General features: G+C 35.7%; 1 protein-coding gene across 1 annotated transcript in view; it reads right to left on the bottom strand.

The window, feature by feature from the left end:
- Window positions 1-6,895, bottom strand: part of LOC120627421 (dachshund homolog 2) — a 207,292-nt gene extending 200,397 nt beyond the window's left edge. Inside the window, exons 1-3 of the mRNA XM_039895423.1 lie at window positions 6,878-6,895; window positions 6,619-6,788; window positions 5,841-6,416 (exon numbers count right to left, since the gene is read on the bottom strand). Coding sequence (XP_039751357.1) covers window positions 5,841-6,416; window positions 6,619-6,788; window positions 6,878-6,895 — 764 coding nt within the window. The remainder of the gene's footprint in view (window positions 1-5,840; window positions 6,417-6,618; window positions 6,789-6,877) is intronic.
- Window positions 6,896-15,106: the final 8,211 nt, after the last annotated feature.

Here is a 15,106-nt window from a genome sequence, read left to right as displayed (position 1 = left end):
CATAAGTATATTTCATAAGGAATCACCCTGTAAAAAATTTAAATCAAAAGGAGCATATTTATTTTTCCATACAAACTAATTCAAAACATTCTCAATGTTTGGTTATGACAACCCTATTGAAGATAAAAGACCGACATGTGCATAGTAACTACGCTACGCAATGCGTACCTACTAAAGTGACAGGACTTGATTTTACTTTTGCATGTGGCGTTAGGGCTGATTTGATCGACTGATTTCTTTCAGGAAAAACTATGGAAATGGTGTAGCTAACCGAAACGCTAATAGTTTTTGAATACAAACACTTTTAGCGTTTCGGTTTCACACATAAGTCTCAGAGACAGCAAATAATGTAGACTCTGAAGTAGGTACACGTTGTATACAGATAAAAAAAAATATTTTAAATTTCTTTGCGAAGCAGTAAAGTAGAGTATAAGTAGTTGGTTTAGAAATAGCTACTTGCGTAGAAACTACGCATAATCTGAGGTATGGACTGTAGAGGTAATAACAGCTCAACGTAGGTAGTAGACGGTTTATCCAAACGGCCTTTGTAATTCAATTAGAACTTCAAAAGCATTACTGGTACTTAAAAGAGTTGTAAGTCACAATCACAAATCACACCCGTGGGGTTCCATTCCACGATCCGTAGTAACCTGATCCTCATTTATCTGCCGTCGAGCAATTATTGAAGCGTGAAAAGGAACGTCCACCTATTATTATATACGTTTTGTAATGCGGGCGATGCCTTAAAATATCGAGTTACCTAGCTTATAACCCGGATAAATATTGATATTATTATGTACATTTAATTACGTACTTTATTCGATTAATTTTTCATGGACAAAAATCTTATATTTCCATGAAAAATTGATCGACAACTAAAACTGCTTCCACGTTATTTGCATGGATTGTATTATCCTGGATAAGGCTGAAAATCTTAAGGTATTGTGGTATGTAAAAACCTTTAACTCTCATTGAATTGTTGTAGAAGCTCTAAAACCCTGACTCTCTTGAAATATATTTGCCCCAGCAGGGTGTGCAATAAGGTTATGATTGGCTGCGATTACAGCTGACTTATTATTTATTCCCTTTACTTAGAAGATTATTGGCTAATTCACTTTTAATTTGAAGGAACTTACTTATATTATAGGTGGTGGTGGAAACGGAAACTGGAAAGGTATTCCAGATCAAGCATTATGAATTAGAATGCGTAGCACTTCTTACCTTACCAGTGCAAGGGATATAAACTCCGTAACGGCAAGGTGCGATTTAAACCCACTGCATTATACCATTTTTAAAATTATTCCAATGCAAACAAAAGTTCACAGACTACATTTAAATCTTTAAATATTATTATCGATACGGTCAATGCCTGAATGCTGCAAAAATTAAAAAAAAACCTAAGCCGCGTCCACACCGAGGTAGGTGATACAAAAAACATGTTATTTGTGAGTCGGCTCTCGGATTGAACCAGTGAAATCGTAATGGCGGAAACATGTCAATACAGATTAGTTTGATTCGACCGCACCGACTGCAGACATTCATATTTTTTATTCTTATCTTTTATTAACTGAATACTTAAGAAGATACTTTTGTTGTGTTTATGTTGTTTATTCGTAATTATTGGTCATAAAAGTTTTTACTTTTTGGTAAAATAGGATCCTATCTAAAAAGTTACTAACTTAACTAACTATACTTAAACTAGATGAATAAATAGTAAACTCTGTTTTTTTATCGTGTTACTTCAGCACTGTTTATCTTTATCTACATTCTACACTGATGTAAAGAATCTCTGGGAATTTATAAATATAATTTTAATTTCCTATTCTGGTGATAAAACAAAATAATGCTGTTTTGAGACAGCAGTGTCTAATATTTTTTCACTCGAATGAAATACCAGAACAGATGATAGATAACACCGCGACCCTTGCAGTGTTTATAGGGTGTTACTGAATGCACCAAATTGTAAGTAATTTTCTTTAACTTTTATTGTTTTTTGATTTTGTTTAATGGACAATAAACATTGGATACATTAGCTGGGTCACCGTTATAAGACAAGCAAAACGTCATGAGTCATTGTGTATAACTATAACTTATGAAATCAAAGTTACAGTTCTATAACACGTAAGAACACGCGATAGATGAATTCCCTCGTTTTAAGTACAACTCCGTACGCAAACACCGATTTAGAAATTTAAACAGTCGCCGTCGGCAGTCTCCGGCGACTTGTTAGTCAACAATTCTCTAAATATTTGTTTTTTCTTAATTTTCTTCAATATAATTTAAGTAACACACAGAAAAGAAAAATAAGATATTCTTTGTCCTAATTCTTTAATTGTAATCTTCTAATTTGTTACTTAATTATCGTATATTTTCATTGCATTAGTAGACTAGACTAGGAACCAATATCTGGAAGCATGAATATCGGTCCCGTGAATATCACTGTCGTTGAACGGAAAGCTGTGGAAGCATGTTTAGGCGTTTTGTTATATGTATTTTACTAACTATGTTATTAAATGAAACATTTAACATAAGAACGCGTTCAAGAATAAAGCGTATAAATATGATAATCCAGTGATGAAGAAACTTATAAAACCACTGGCACTAATTATCTAATTAGAGAAGCCACGGACGGATGGATGCGAAGTGGAAAAGCGGTATCTTTGGAAAACATTTATTGTGGCAAATGTATGGTACCTACAAAGTAAGGATTCAAAAGCTGTTAACTATGAAGACTAAATACTGAATAAGAGGGTCATGTTTACCTTTATTTTTGTAATATTTTGATAGTGATATGTTTATTTTGTATAAATAACTATCTAAAAACATTATAAACAGGATTCTGCCCTAATTGCACCTACCTAAGGTTTGTAATATGTATGTATAAACAGTTATATAACACGCAATAACGTAGTTTACCTACACCATGCAACATAAATAGCCAAAACCTTAAATGTTCTAAAAGTTTTCTTCAGAGTTCGCCAGGTGTAGTGAGTAAAACACCCATTTATAATTGCCGGTATAAATTCCCATATCGTATAACCAACATGTTACGTGAAGCTAATAAAGTTTTCTAAAACGAATCATTCCAATTTTGAATGATAACCTATCTACGGCCCTTTTTTTCGCCTTTAGCATTGAAACTAATTTTATTAAACATTTACGCGGATTATTGATTAAAATATTCCTGTATCATTATCACTATTTTAGGCCTATCGACTTAGTTCTCTGCTGGCAATTAAAACAATTCTTATAATAATAAAGAACGTGAACCAAATTATTAAACATTACCACGACCGCACCTAAAAATAACTTCCGAATATTTATATTTAGTTCAATTATTTCTCATTCCGAATGAAGTAAAAACTTTTGCGGAAATCTTGAATAGAGACTCTTTAAATAACATATAATTCCTTACCTATGTAGTTAGGTACGTAAAATAAATAAAAAACAGCTTAACTTACAAACGTGGCTGTAACTTGACAAACTTTTTTTCTGTAAAAGAATTTATATATACTATTTGGGTATATTGATTTAGTAAGATAATTAAGTATTTTAGTCTGCACTACACAAAAGACCATTGTCTAATTTATATCTAATATTTTAATTAAGACGTGACCGAATCGAGATAAAAAATCTTCTAACAACTAAATAATATTTTGTACAATGTGTGCATACCCTAACAAATTGGTAACATTTATATGAGAAACCAAAGGTTCTACCTAGGCAGCCTTAAAAACATCATGTCGATAAATATATTGACAAAAGCTGCATGATTCATTTCCAAAGCGCTTAGAAAGTTTTTATTTTATATAAACTATGAAATCTTACAAAGTGAATATTCGGGAAGAATTAACTGTAACTACCTATAAGGTAACTAATACTAAAACTAAATATCCGCCGGCATTAATTACCTAAATATAAAACCACCACAAGACGGCACGGTGTAGGTCAATCAAGCGGCAGCCTTTGCCGAATTATAGCGAAACATCCAATTCAATAAAATCTTGCCTACCTACTACCATAGATAATATAGGTACTCGTACCTACCTACAATAAATATTGAGCTCGCCGCGAAAACCAGAGAAATCTGTAGGAAAACGTGCTAATTTTCCTGATTTTCGCGGATTATAGCAAAGTAAGCTTAATATTTATTGTAGAATGAAACTCCGCAAAGTAACCTCTATCCAATAATAGTAACTACCTATAAGCTAGGTACGTAGCTAATAAAAATCAGAAGTGACTAATTAGGTACCCACCTACTTCGTTTATAAATACCTAGTTATTAATTAACCTACCTAGACTTATGCCTAATGGTGATGACGGACGTATCTTTATTTACTTGTTAAAAATTTATGTCAAAAAATATTATCGCTGTGTTAGCACTAGTTATGCAGTAAAATACGTCCGCACAGTCTGCTTTAAAATATCTAGTATAGGTACAACAAGCTACCACACTAGTTAAAATAGACTAAGACAGACAGTGGATATCTATAGCAAAAATCGAATGTAGCATAATTTAAATAACTTGGCTAAGTATAACCCACTCCTACTAATGATAATTTTGACAGTTTTTTAGAAAATAAGCATGGCATAAAGAAAATATTTACTTTAGATATCAGAAAATGTTTTATAATGCTTTACAACACTCAGAAACTTTCTACTTATTATTCGAATTAAGAATTAATTCTTACGTAATTGAAACCTCTTTAATACCTTTACCACAGATTAAATAATACAAAAATAAGGTTTTATTATATTTGTAATAAAGTAAATACCTACTATATTAAGCTTTTTGTTTAAAAACTCCTAGTCACTTTTTTAAATTTATTGTAAACGAAATTAAAATGTAGGTAAGTCTAAAATGCTATATTTATAATAATGCGACCTGAATTACAGGCCTGCTAAACATATGGCATCATTAGTCAAACGAACGCAACGTGATTTCATAAAAATCAAACATAAAATGAGTCACAGGGTAAGCCCGGCCCGTGTGCCGTCCCAAACGTTTCCGACCAATAAACAAACATTAAATATTACAAACACAAAGCGTCAATAGCGAAAAAATTAAAATTTACGCCTCCCAAACGCACTGTTGGCAAAAACATTACATTTTTAAAACCACATTCGGGAAAGCCGATATAGGCCTACCGGGTAACGCGCGCAACGTAAAACAAGTTCTTTTAATCAAACTTTAGCGTTTGTAAAAATTACTATTTAAAAATTTAAACCTCGGCCGCTAATTAACAGGGAATTAACCCTTCCGTCGCCGAAGCTGGTTTAAATATTTAACCCAGTGGAAATATTTGGCGCGTATTAAAATATGAAAAATTAATGCGCCGCGCGACCCTCCGTCGAAATGTTTATGCACAAGTCGGTTTTCTCGCTATCTTTGTTATCCATTTCAACTCTACTCTAGTTAACAATTTTGATGTATGAAGAAGATTTAATATCTTTTTACTTAGTTAAATATAATTCTTTTTATATTCGTATTATTTTAAGTTTTTTTTTATTTTTGTAATACTCTACCATTCTGTAATCTAAACGTCTACCTGATATTTGTGCGACTCTACTATCAAGTATTTACGTACGGTACGAATAACTTACAGGACCTATGTTATATCCATCTACGGGTATAGTATAGTTAGGTAGGTGTGAAATGTAGGTACATCTAGCTAATATTGGAGACGAAAAATAAATTAAACGAAACGGTCCTTCGGAAAAAAAAACTACAGAAAAGAAATCAAAGAATCATTCCAACTAATCTGTAGCGTTAACTTAACCTATGGTTTCACAACACGAACTAAAACTTTGAATTCCTCGGTTTCACAAACGAAACGTACCTTGCCGTAGTGCAGTCCCGGTAGAGCACGTCGAAGTCCTTGCAGGAGAGCAGCTTGCAGCGGTTGACGCCCGGCTGGATGGCGCCCAGGCCACGCAGGATGCGCACTTGCTCCACGTTGCACACCAGCGGCACTATGTCCAAGCGCTTCAGCTTCGTGTACACCGTGTGCAGTCCGCCCACCAGGTGCTTGAGGAACAGCTCGAACGCCTGCGGCAGGCACAGCATCGTGTCGCCTTGGATTATGAACGCGGCAACCTTCTGGCCGCGGTAGTCGACCAGCTTGCACTCGTTGGCCGAGGGGTCGGAGGTGGAGATTGGTGGTGGGCTGCCGTAGCGGTGAGGGTTGTGGTGGTGCGCCGCGGCCATGAGCTCCAGCGGCGAGTGGTGCATCATCTGCAGCGAGCCCAGCAGGCCCAGGCCGGGCGGCGGCAAGGCCATGCGTGGCGCCAGCAGCTGCGGAGGGCTGAGCGCCCGCGCCGGCGACGCCGCCTTCACCCTCGGCGAGCCCCCGGACGAGCCGCTCACCTCGCTCGCGGTCGACGCTGAGTCCACGGCGGACTCCATCTTCATCGGGCTGTTCACGCGCGCATCACACACCCGTCGCGCGCGGTGTTTCGCGCAACAATAAATAAAAAGCCCGAGCGAAACGAGGGCGCGGCCGCGTGCGCGCGTCCTCCCCGGCGTTAGTGTGCGATTGGCCGGTCGCCGTCTGTAGTCGGATGCGATTGGGTGCCGACGCCGCCGTGATGTCTCCGCCCTTTTTTCCGTTGCGTTACGAACGCGCGAAGATACGTTTCTGTTTCTTTTGGGTGGCGAGTAGAGCGGCCGCGGATCGCGCCGGTCGCCGGAGCCGGGTGTAGCGCCGGCCCGGCAGCCGGGGAGTATTGATAACAATGTCACCAGCAATCAATATGAGCGCGGAAGCGTCGCGATTCGCGGTTGCTCGCTGCCGCAATCCCAATCTTTGTTTCTTTCTTGATATTTCCTAGCACATTTTTTACTTTTTCGCACTTAACACACATTAAAGCAGCTTACCGTATTAACGTAACGCATTCAGCTCAATAAATGGAGCAAAATATGAATGGTTGGTTTATGAATTGATAATAATGAATCAAGATTAGAAAAAATTTAAGAAAATGACGGCAGACTGTATCGTTATAGGAAGGTACTTATGTAGTGTACCTAGTAGCGAAATTTCGTAACAGGAGCGCGTAGTTGGCCCGTCTTGTAAATCAGTGTAGGTCGTTATTTGATATCGGGGTCACGGTCACCGAAGGTTGTTAACTTCCTCCGACTTGCTGCTAAGCCTGTAGGTATACCCTGAAATACAACGTACGTACCTACCTGTGTATATGTTATGAACTACTAGCTGTTATGGTAATGTTTATCACTAGCAATGCCCGCGACTATATCTACGCCTGCGTGTAATCTTGAATGTACAACCTTGTTTATTTATTTATTAACCTTTAACCTTAACTGCAGTTATAGGAAATAATATACTATGAAGAAGACATTTAATTACTTATTAGATACAAATGTATCTTACTGATTAAAAGTAGGTATGGATCCCCAAATCAAGGATGCAAGTTTATTTATTTAATTACAATTCCATTACAATATCATTGTATTTGTATCTTTACATTTTGGTATTTATGTATATCTATCAACACTCTTGGCACTATCCCGTTCTCTTGCTGTAAGTCCTATCTACAAAGGTTGCCTGTAAGAGATTGCTTGCAGCAATAAGGCCGCCTTTGCATGTCTACATTGTGTACTGTATACTCCTTACTGTTTCTTTTCCTGTATGTTATACGTGCAATAAAGTGTTTCTTCTTCTTCTTCTTCTTCATTTTCTCAGATATCCTAAATGTAATAAACCCTGCTTCCATATCCCATTATATATATAACCCATAATACATATAATATTATAAATGTCAATGTAAGTTTGTTTGTTACGGTTTCACGCAAAAACTACTTAACCGATCCTCATGAAACTTTGTACACATATTTTTCGAAGTGTTAGAAGTAATATAGGATACCTTTTATCCCGACATTAAGCTCGGTTCCTTTGGGAGAGGGGATGTTGACGATTTTACATCATAACTCCGACAAATTATAACCGATTTAAATAATTATTTTTGTACTATAGAGATTATAATATGTGTTTAATTATGCCCAAACTGTAGTTGGAGATAGAGGGCAGATCGCCTCAGCGGACAGCAGCAAACCCCTCATTTAAAGCTTAGCGATACTGAATACTAAATTTTTTTTGGAACTACATCTAAATTTAATGCCACATCAAAAAACAAACGCAGACGAAGTCGCGGGCAACAGCTAGTAATTATTATAATTTCCAAAGAGAATGCCAATCTAATCTTTACATTTGATATGTAACCAGATTGACTGAAGTTATTTCAGTGCCGATTATAATTTTACTTACCTTAGAAAGTATTCAGCGGTTGAGTGGTGCAGTGATATCTAACAAATAAATAAACAAACAATATAAATTCAATATTCATTTATTTCAAGTAGGCCTAAAATAAGCACTTTTGAAACGTCAAGTCTGTCTGTGTGTAGTGACTCTACCACCGGTTCGGAAGGCAGATTCTACCGAGAAGAAGCCGGCAGGAAACTCAGCAGTTGCTCTTTTCCAATATCAATAATTGTCATTTTTTACATTTTAAAATTCATTTTTCTATCTTGTGAGAGATGAAAGCGGAGCTGGATGCTTCCAAGCAACCTTGTCATTAAGAAATTCATCAAATGTATAATAACCTCGCTGTAATAAATGTGTTTTAACACATTCTTTAAACTTATGCATTGGTAGGTCCAAAGTTTAAAGAATGTATTAAAACACATTTATTACAGCGAGGTTATTATACAATTGATGAAACAGACATACTTTTGCATTTACTTATACCTACTTAAGTAATATAGTAAGAAGGTGGGTACCTTATTATTGACTGTGATGTTTATTTTTGACCTATCACTCTAAAAGTAGGTCATCGAAATTTCTTGCCCTAAATTAAATAGTTGGTTATAACGGCCTTCCTATACCTATCGTTTACCCGGCTAAGTTTGTTGTGGGCTCTTCTTAGACCAGGGCGCGTTTGGAACCCTCCTATAGCTTTAGATTTAAGTTGGCGAACGAAGTTATCTTCATCCCGTTACAATTACGTAAACAAATATGTATGAACGCTTCATAAGTGCCTGTGATAGGCCTAGGTATATGAATAAAGAAATTTCGAATTTTGAGTTTTGAATTTTTATCTGTTTTATTTAAAAACACGTAAAATATTTGACATTTATTTAATTGGTAACATAAAATTTATATTTAAATAAGGGGTGATTTTTCAATCCAGGAATTATATCTAAAGTAAATGAGAATTTTTAAGTAAGTTAGTATTTTTGGAAGCGGTTATAGTGCATTGGATAGAAGCTCGACTTCACTTTCGGGGGCAGAGTTCGAATCCCAGCACGCACCTCTAACTTTTCTAAGTTATGTGCGTTTTTAGTAATTAAAATATCACTTGCTTCAACGGTGAAGGAAAACATCGTAAGGAAACCTGCATGCCTGAGGGTTCTACATAATGTTCTCAAAGGTGTTTGGACTCCACCATTCCGTACTGTTCCAGCGTGGTGGACTACGGCCCTAGCCCCTTCTCATTGTGGGAGGAGACCCGTGCTCTGTACCTAGTGGGCCGTAAATGGGTTCAAGTGATGATGATGAAGTATTTATAGTTGTTGCATAATCTATATCTCCCGATTAAACGAATAAGGCTCAGGTTTTTTTGTGTTCCAAGTAGATACCTACCTAAGCTCTCGACTGAAATCTCACCTGGTGGTAAGTGATGATGCAGTCTAAAATTGTTGCGGTCTAACCTGTTAGAGAGGAGGTATGGCTGTTATATTTAACCCATACTCCCAATCGGTTTCTACGCGACGTCGTACCGGAACGCCAAATCGCTTAGCGGTTAACTTAAATAATATTATAATAAAATACCTAAATTAAATAGGTAAATACATAAAATTTACCTATTTAATTTAGGTATTTTATTATTTCGAAAAATATTTTCTTTGTATTTGGAGTGGCCAAATACAAAGAAAATATTTTTCGAAACAACACTCATAGATAGATCTACTTTCTATACCCTTGTGTGTGTGTTCATGCGCTTTAGAATATCGTGTGTTGATTATCAAACAAAATCGCACCATATTTTCTTCTTACCTATCTATTTACGCAATTAACTGTAAATTTTGTATGAGTGTTGCCATCTCTGTAAAAAGATAGAATTATGGGTATGCATGAAACAGGAAAGTGGCATAAAATGGCAAAATTGCCATCCTAGAATATAACTTGGGTAAGCAGTGCTTGTGTGCATGTATGAAGTGCACGCCAGTGATAATAGGTAACTGCAGGCAGAAAAAATGTTACACTTTAATTCAAGCTCTCCTCATTATCTTGTTAGGAGTAGAAAATACCTTCATTGAGGAGACCAATAAAGGGTATTTTATTCATTTCTATTTAGTTAATTTCTAGTTTATTTAAAGAATGTTCTATCAAAATTTAAATGTTTTTCGAATAGCTGTTTAAGCTGTCGGTTGTCTGTCAGTCAGTGAGTACAAAGCCTTTTATAATTGGGTAGATGTCCTAAGTAGCTGGATGCCAATCACATCTGCCTGCATCGTTTCCTTTTACTCATTTCGATACAAAGGGGTTGGAAGTGTGGACTGTACATACCTACTGTAGAATAGAAACAATAGCCGATCTCTATAGCCTTCAACTACTTGGGACTTGGCTACTTGAGTTCATTTTTAGGGATCCGTAGGTAGAGCTCGTTCGCGTTATTGTCGATTTGGGAATATATTTATATTTATTTTATTGTTCAATTTATATTATATTACTAGCGGACCCCAGCGCCATCTGTCGGGCTGATTTGTGAATCTAAACCATCCAGGGTGCCACCCAAACGCATACCGAAAAATTCATTCAAATCGGTCCGGCCGTTTAGGAGGAGTTCAGTGACATCCACACGCACACAAGAAATATATATATAAAGATGGCGATATAACTACAACTTTCTCTGGTCTGATCTGGTGGGAAGTTTGAATCGTGTCTAGTTAGGTACCCCTAACAAAGTCAGGTTTCCAAGCAATTTATCTTATCTTTACCCGTAAGATGTCACCTAGAAACCTATTACTTATAGGTTTAAAGTAACTGGAATATATACGAGCATATAACGTAATTTATACGTATTTAAGATACGTATTGAGTATTGAATTTTATTGTTACCACTTTATACTTAAGAAAAATATTGATTGTATTAGTTAGCAATACGGCCGGACATTGGTGTTGATTCGCTTACCTTACCTCACACATGTGCTAGATTGCCTTACCTCATGAATAAAATAAATTAGTCTAGTGTGTGGAACGTAAAGAGTCCTCAACTTAATTGACTGTAAATTTACACTTTTGTATCTTGAAAAAAAAGACGTTTCGAGTTTCGTATCTTTGATGGCCAAAGGCGCAGGAGTGACCCGACTCTCCTTTCTTGTTCCAAGACTGTGGGTTCGATTCCCACAACTTAAAAAATGTTTGTACGATCGACATTAATGTGTCTAGGCGGATATCTGTATATTGTAAGTTTTTATGTATGTTATTCATACAAAACATTTAACAGTTATCCTAGTAGGTGCCCATGCCAACCTAACACAAACTACGCTTACTTTGGGTCTAGATGGTGAATATGTTTTGTCGTAATATTCTTATTTATTTATTTATTAAAAAGTATAACTACTAATAAGGTCTAATTACCCGGCAGTGTCTAAAACACAGAACAAAGAGTGAGGCAAAACTTAGTAAACTTGAGTAGAAAAAAGAGTGAGGCAAAAGATTACTAATTTATAAGTGAATTTGAAAAAACCTGTGCTAGTTCGAAGCATTGTTTTCTTTTTCTGAAAACTTAGGTAATAGACTTGAGTAGGTATGACTATTTTTATGAAATCACACATTTGCCTTAATGAACTCTAAGTCGAAAGAGTCTAAAGAAACCCTCCTACACCGCGACTCCACTTTGTTCTTGACGATATTTTTTACTATAACAGAGCAATACTTGAGTTTATTTCTACCACATCAGACCAATATAGACTTCAGTGCAAAGAAGTTCGATGACCAACCTTTGTTTACTCTTTTCTTTGTCAATCAGTAGGAACTAAAGTGTAATTTTCACAAAGCTCTCAAGTATCTTTGACAAGAAGGGTCGCTCTAACGTATTTATGCAATTATTGTTTACCCTAAGTAAGTTGAGAACTATAAAAGACAGTTGTTTTGTATACAAACCAATCAATATTACTATATTATTTATTGGTTCGTATTTAAGTACTCATACTCTAGTCTTTATTTTTAATACGCTGTTATGTACTGCAGTAAAGAATATAATTTCAAACTCCTCGGAAAATTTTGCTTTTGATGGGAATCGATTAAGTCATTTCAACTTTAAAAAATAGCCCGTACACCGAAATAGCCTTGCGAGACTTAGGAACTGAACCCAATACATAGTCAAGCGTGTAACACCATTAAGCACATAAAGAATGCTTAAGATATACAATTAGATGAAACATATAATACATACGTAAGCAGTGTATATAATAAAAATATCTCGTTTAAAATTATCGTCAATGATAAATCTTCGCGATAATGGCCTGTCAGAACAAAAAATGGTGGAGAAACTGAAAAACAAAGGACACTTCTTATCTTTATTTACTGAAACACTAATTCATAATGGCTTCAAATCCCTGTTAGTGCCTTTAAAACTTAATATGATTTAGGCGTGGGCTTCTTAAGGCCAACAACTAAATTTTAGGCCGCACTTACATAAAGCTAAGATCAGTTCTTCTTATAAGTAACGCTCACTATATCTGAGAATCTATTCATATTATACGGAGCTCTATGATGAACATTCCGGTTAAAAAGCTCAGAGTCACTCAGTAGATGATCTGTATAGGAATCAGGGTGGCCGAAATCAAGCTCAGCTAGTGTCTAAGCTAAAATGCAATGGGCAAGACACATATTATGTCGGAAGACCAATAGAAATCTGGGTTCAAAGATGGTGACCCGAACTGATGGTGGCATCAGAAAGCATAGCGTTGGTAGGGCCCCTAGGTGGTCAGAAGACAAGGGTATTTTGTTACTATTTCAGAATTCCACAGTCTTGTACTGACATTGTTCATTATACTATTTGTCCATCTTCTTGTCTGACCTTATCTTGAAAATAGCTAAATGTAGTTGACTTTGTAAACTGTCTAGTAAGATTATTATTCCCGCGAGAAATAGGTATTGCAATGATTTTCAAGAAACTGGCAAGGATAAGGGAAACAAGGCTAAGGGAAACAAAGATAAGGTTATAGATAAAAAAACAATGCAATGCTAGAAAATAACAAAACTACAAGTAATAAAGATGTAACATTTAATCATCATCATCGTCATCAATGTTTCACTTCTAGTTAAGTCTTAAGAAAGAAAAACTGAAATGTTCCGTGGACGAAGTCGCAGATAACTGCTAGTTTGTAGTATATTTAAATACCTTCCCCTTAAATAATAATCTGTGTCGCATAACGCATTTAAAGCGCGGAATGTTTTACTTGTCAGATAATCTCGAGTTCTCATTATATTATCAACAAACAAACATTAGGTACCGACACTAATCTGTATCAGATTTGCGACTTTACCACAATTTTAGTTACATATTGGATGGTAGCAGGCGTTACTTTGCGGAATTTCATGATATATTATTAAAATTTGGCTTAATTTGCTATAGGTACCTACTCCGCAGAAAGTAGGAGAATCTGTATGGTGTAATTTACAGAATTTATTTGAATTTGAGAGAATTTAGAGGGTACCTACCTATATTGCCGATCTGATCTGTTTGGTGTGTAGTATAAGTTTGTCGGCCGAGTGGCGCAGTGGGCAGCGACCCTGCTTTCTGAGTCCAAGGGTTCGATTCCCACAACTGAAAAGTATTTGTGTGATGAACATGAATGTTTTTCAGTGTCTGGGTGTTTATCTGTATATTAAAAGTATTTATGTGTATTATATTCATAAAAAAATATTCATCAGCTATCTCAGTACCCATAACACAAGCTACGCTTACTTTGGGGCTAGATGGCGATGTGTGTATTGTCGTAGTATATTTATTTATTTATTTATAAGGATTGAAGAAATTATAAATTATCAGATCTTGATTTTTCTACAAGTCTCTTGGTTTGGTTTGTGCATGAACATGCTCATTGTTTTAGCGGGATGGCTGTATTTACTATTTAAAAGTCAAATGTAGAGCAACTTAGGTTTTCACATTCAAAAGCTCTTGTCGATACACTGATGACTAAACTACTTCTACCGATACTATACCAAGTTGTTTATGAGAGAGAAGGATAATATTCCATTAATCTCACTGAAGAACTTTGTATAGAACATTATTCCTTAGAATTTTTAATTTTATTTTATTGACATTATTTATTTCTTAAAACCACTCATGGAGGTATAAGTCTGGTTTACGCATTAATATACGTAAATTTAATCTCTTAACACTTGGCAGCCACAGTCAGATACCCAGCCTAATAACTCATTATTAAGGTGATACCTCACTATTAAGGTTGAAACATTAAATAAACAAGTTCAAAACAAATGTTATATTTTTCCCTAGGCTTTTCCACATAGTGTTGTAATGTAAAAGGGAAACTACATCATCAACTTAACTTAACTAATAACTATATTTTTTAACTATAATTTTTTATACGAACATATACTAAATATTATGTTCAATTGTAAAGAAAGGAGGAAAGATAAGGAAGAAAATTTTCGGTTTTTCGCTCTCCTGTAACATTCTAATCACATGACTAAGGCCTTTTGCCGTCTTGATTTTAACAGGCGCCTATGAAAGTTAAATAATATAGTTTTCATTTGTTTTAGATTGTTTTACGCGATTCTACCTGAAGATATTGTTTGTTTGTACATTTAGAACATAAAAATTTTAAACTTTTCGTACGTGATCCCATAGTTATCACTTTAGGCATGCTGTGCGGCTCGTAAAACCCTTAAATTAGCATTTTTAAGTAGGTACTACTAACACATACGATATCTATTTACTATATTTTTGTAGCATGACTTAGAATAGGTAGCAGAAGCCGGAGAATTACACCAGTCAGCATAGCCAGTAACTATACGAATACCTGCATATTCTTAACAAAGCAATGAATAAATCCCAT

This window comes from Pararge aegeria, chromosome 11, assembly GCF_905163445.1.
Source record: "Pararge aegeria chromosome 11, ilParAegt1.1, whole genome shotgun sequence".
NCBI classification, from domain to species: Eukaryota; Metazoa; Arthropoda; class Insecta; order Lepidoptera; family Nymphalidae; genus Pararge; species Pararge aegeria.
Note: the sequence above shows the minus strand (reverse complement) of the source record. Positions and strands in the feature narration are given on the sequence as shown.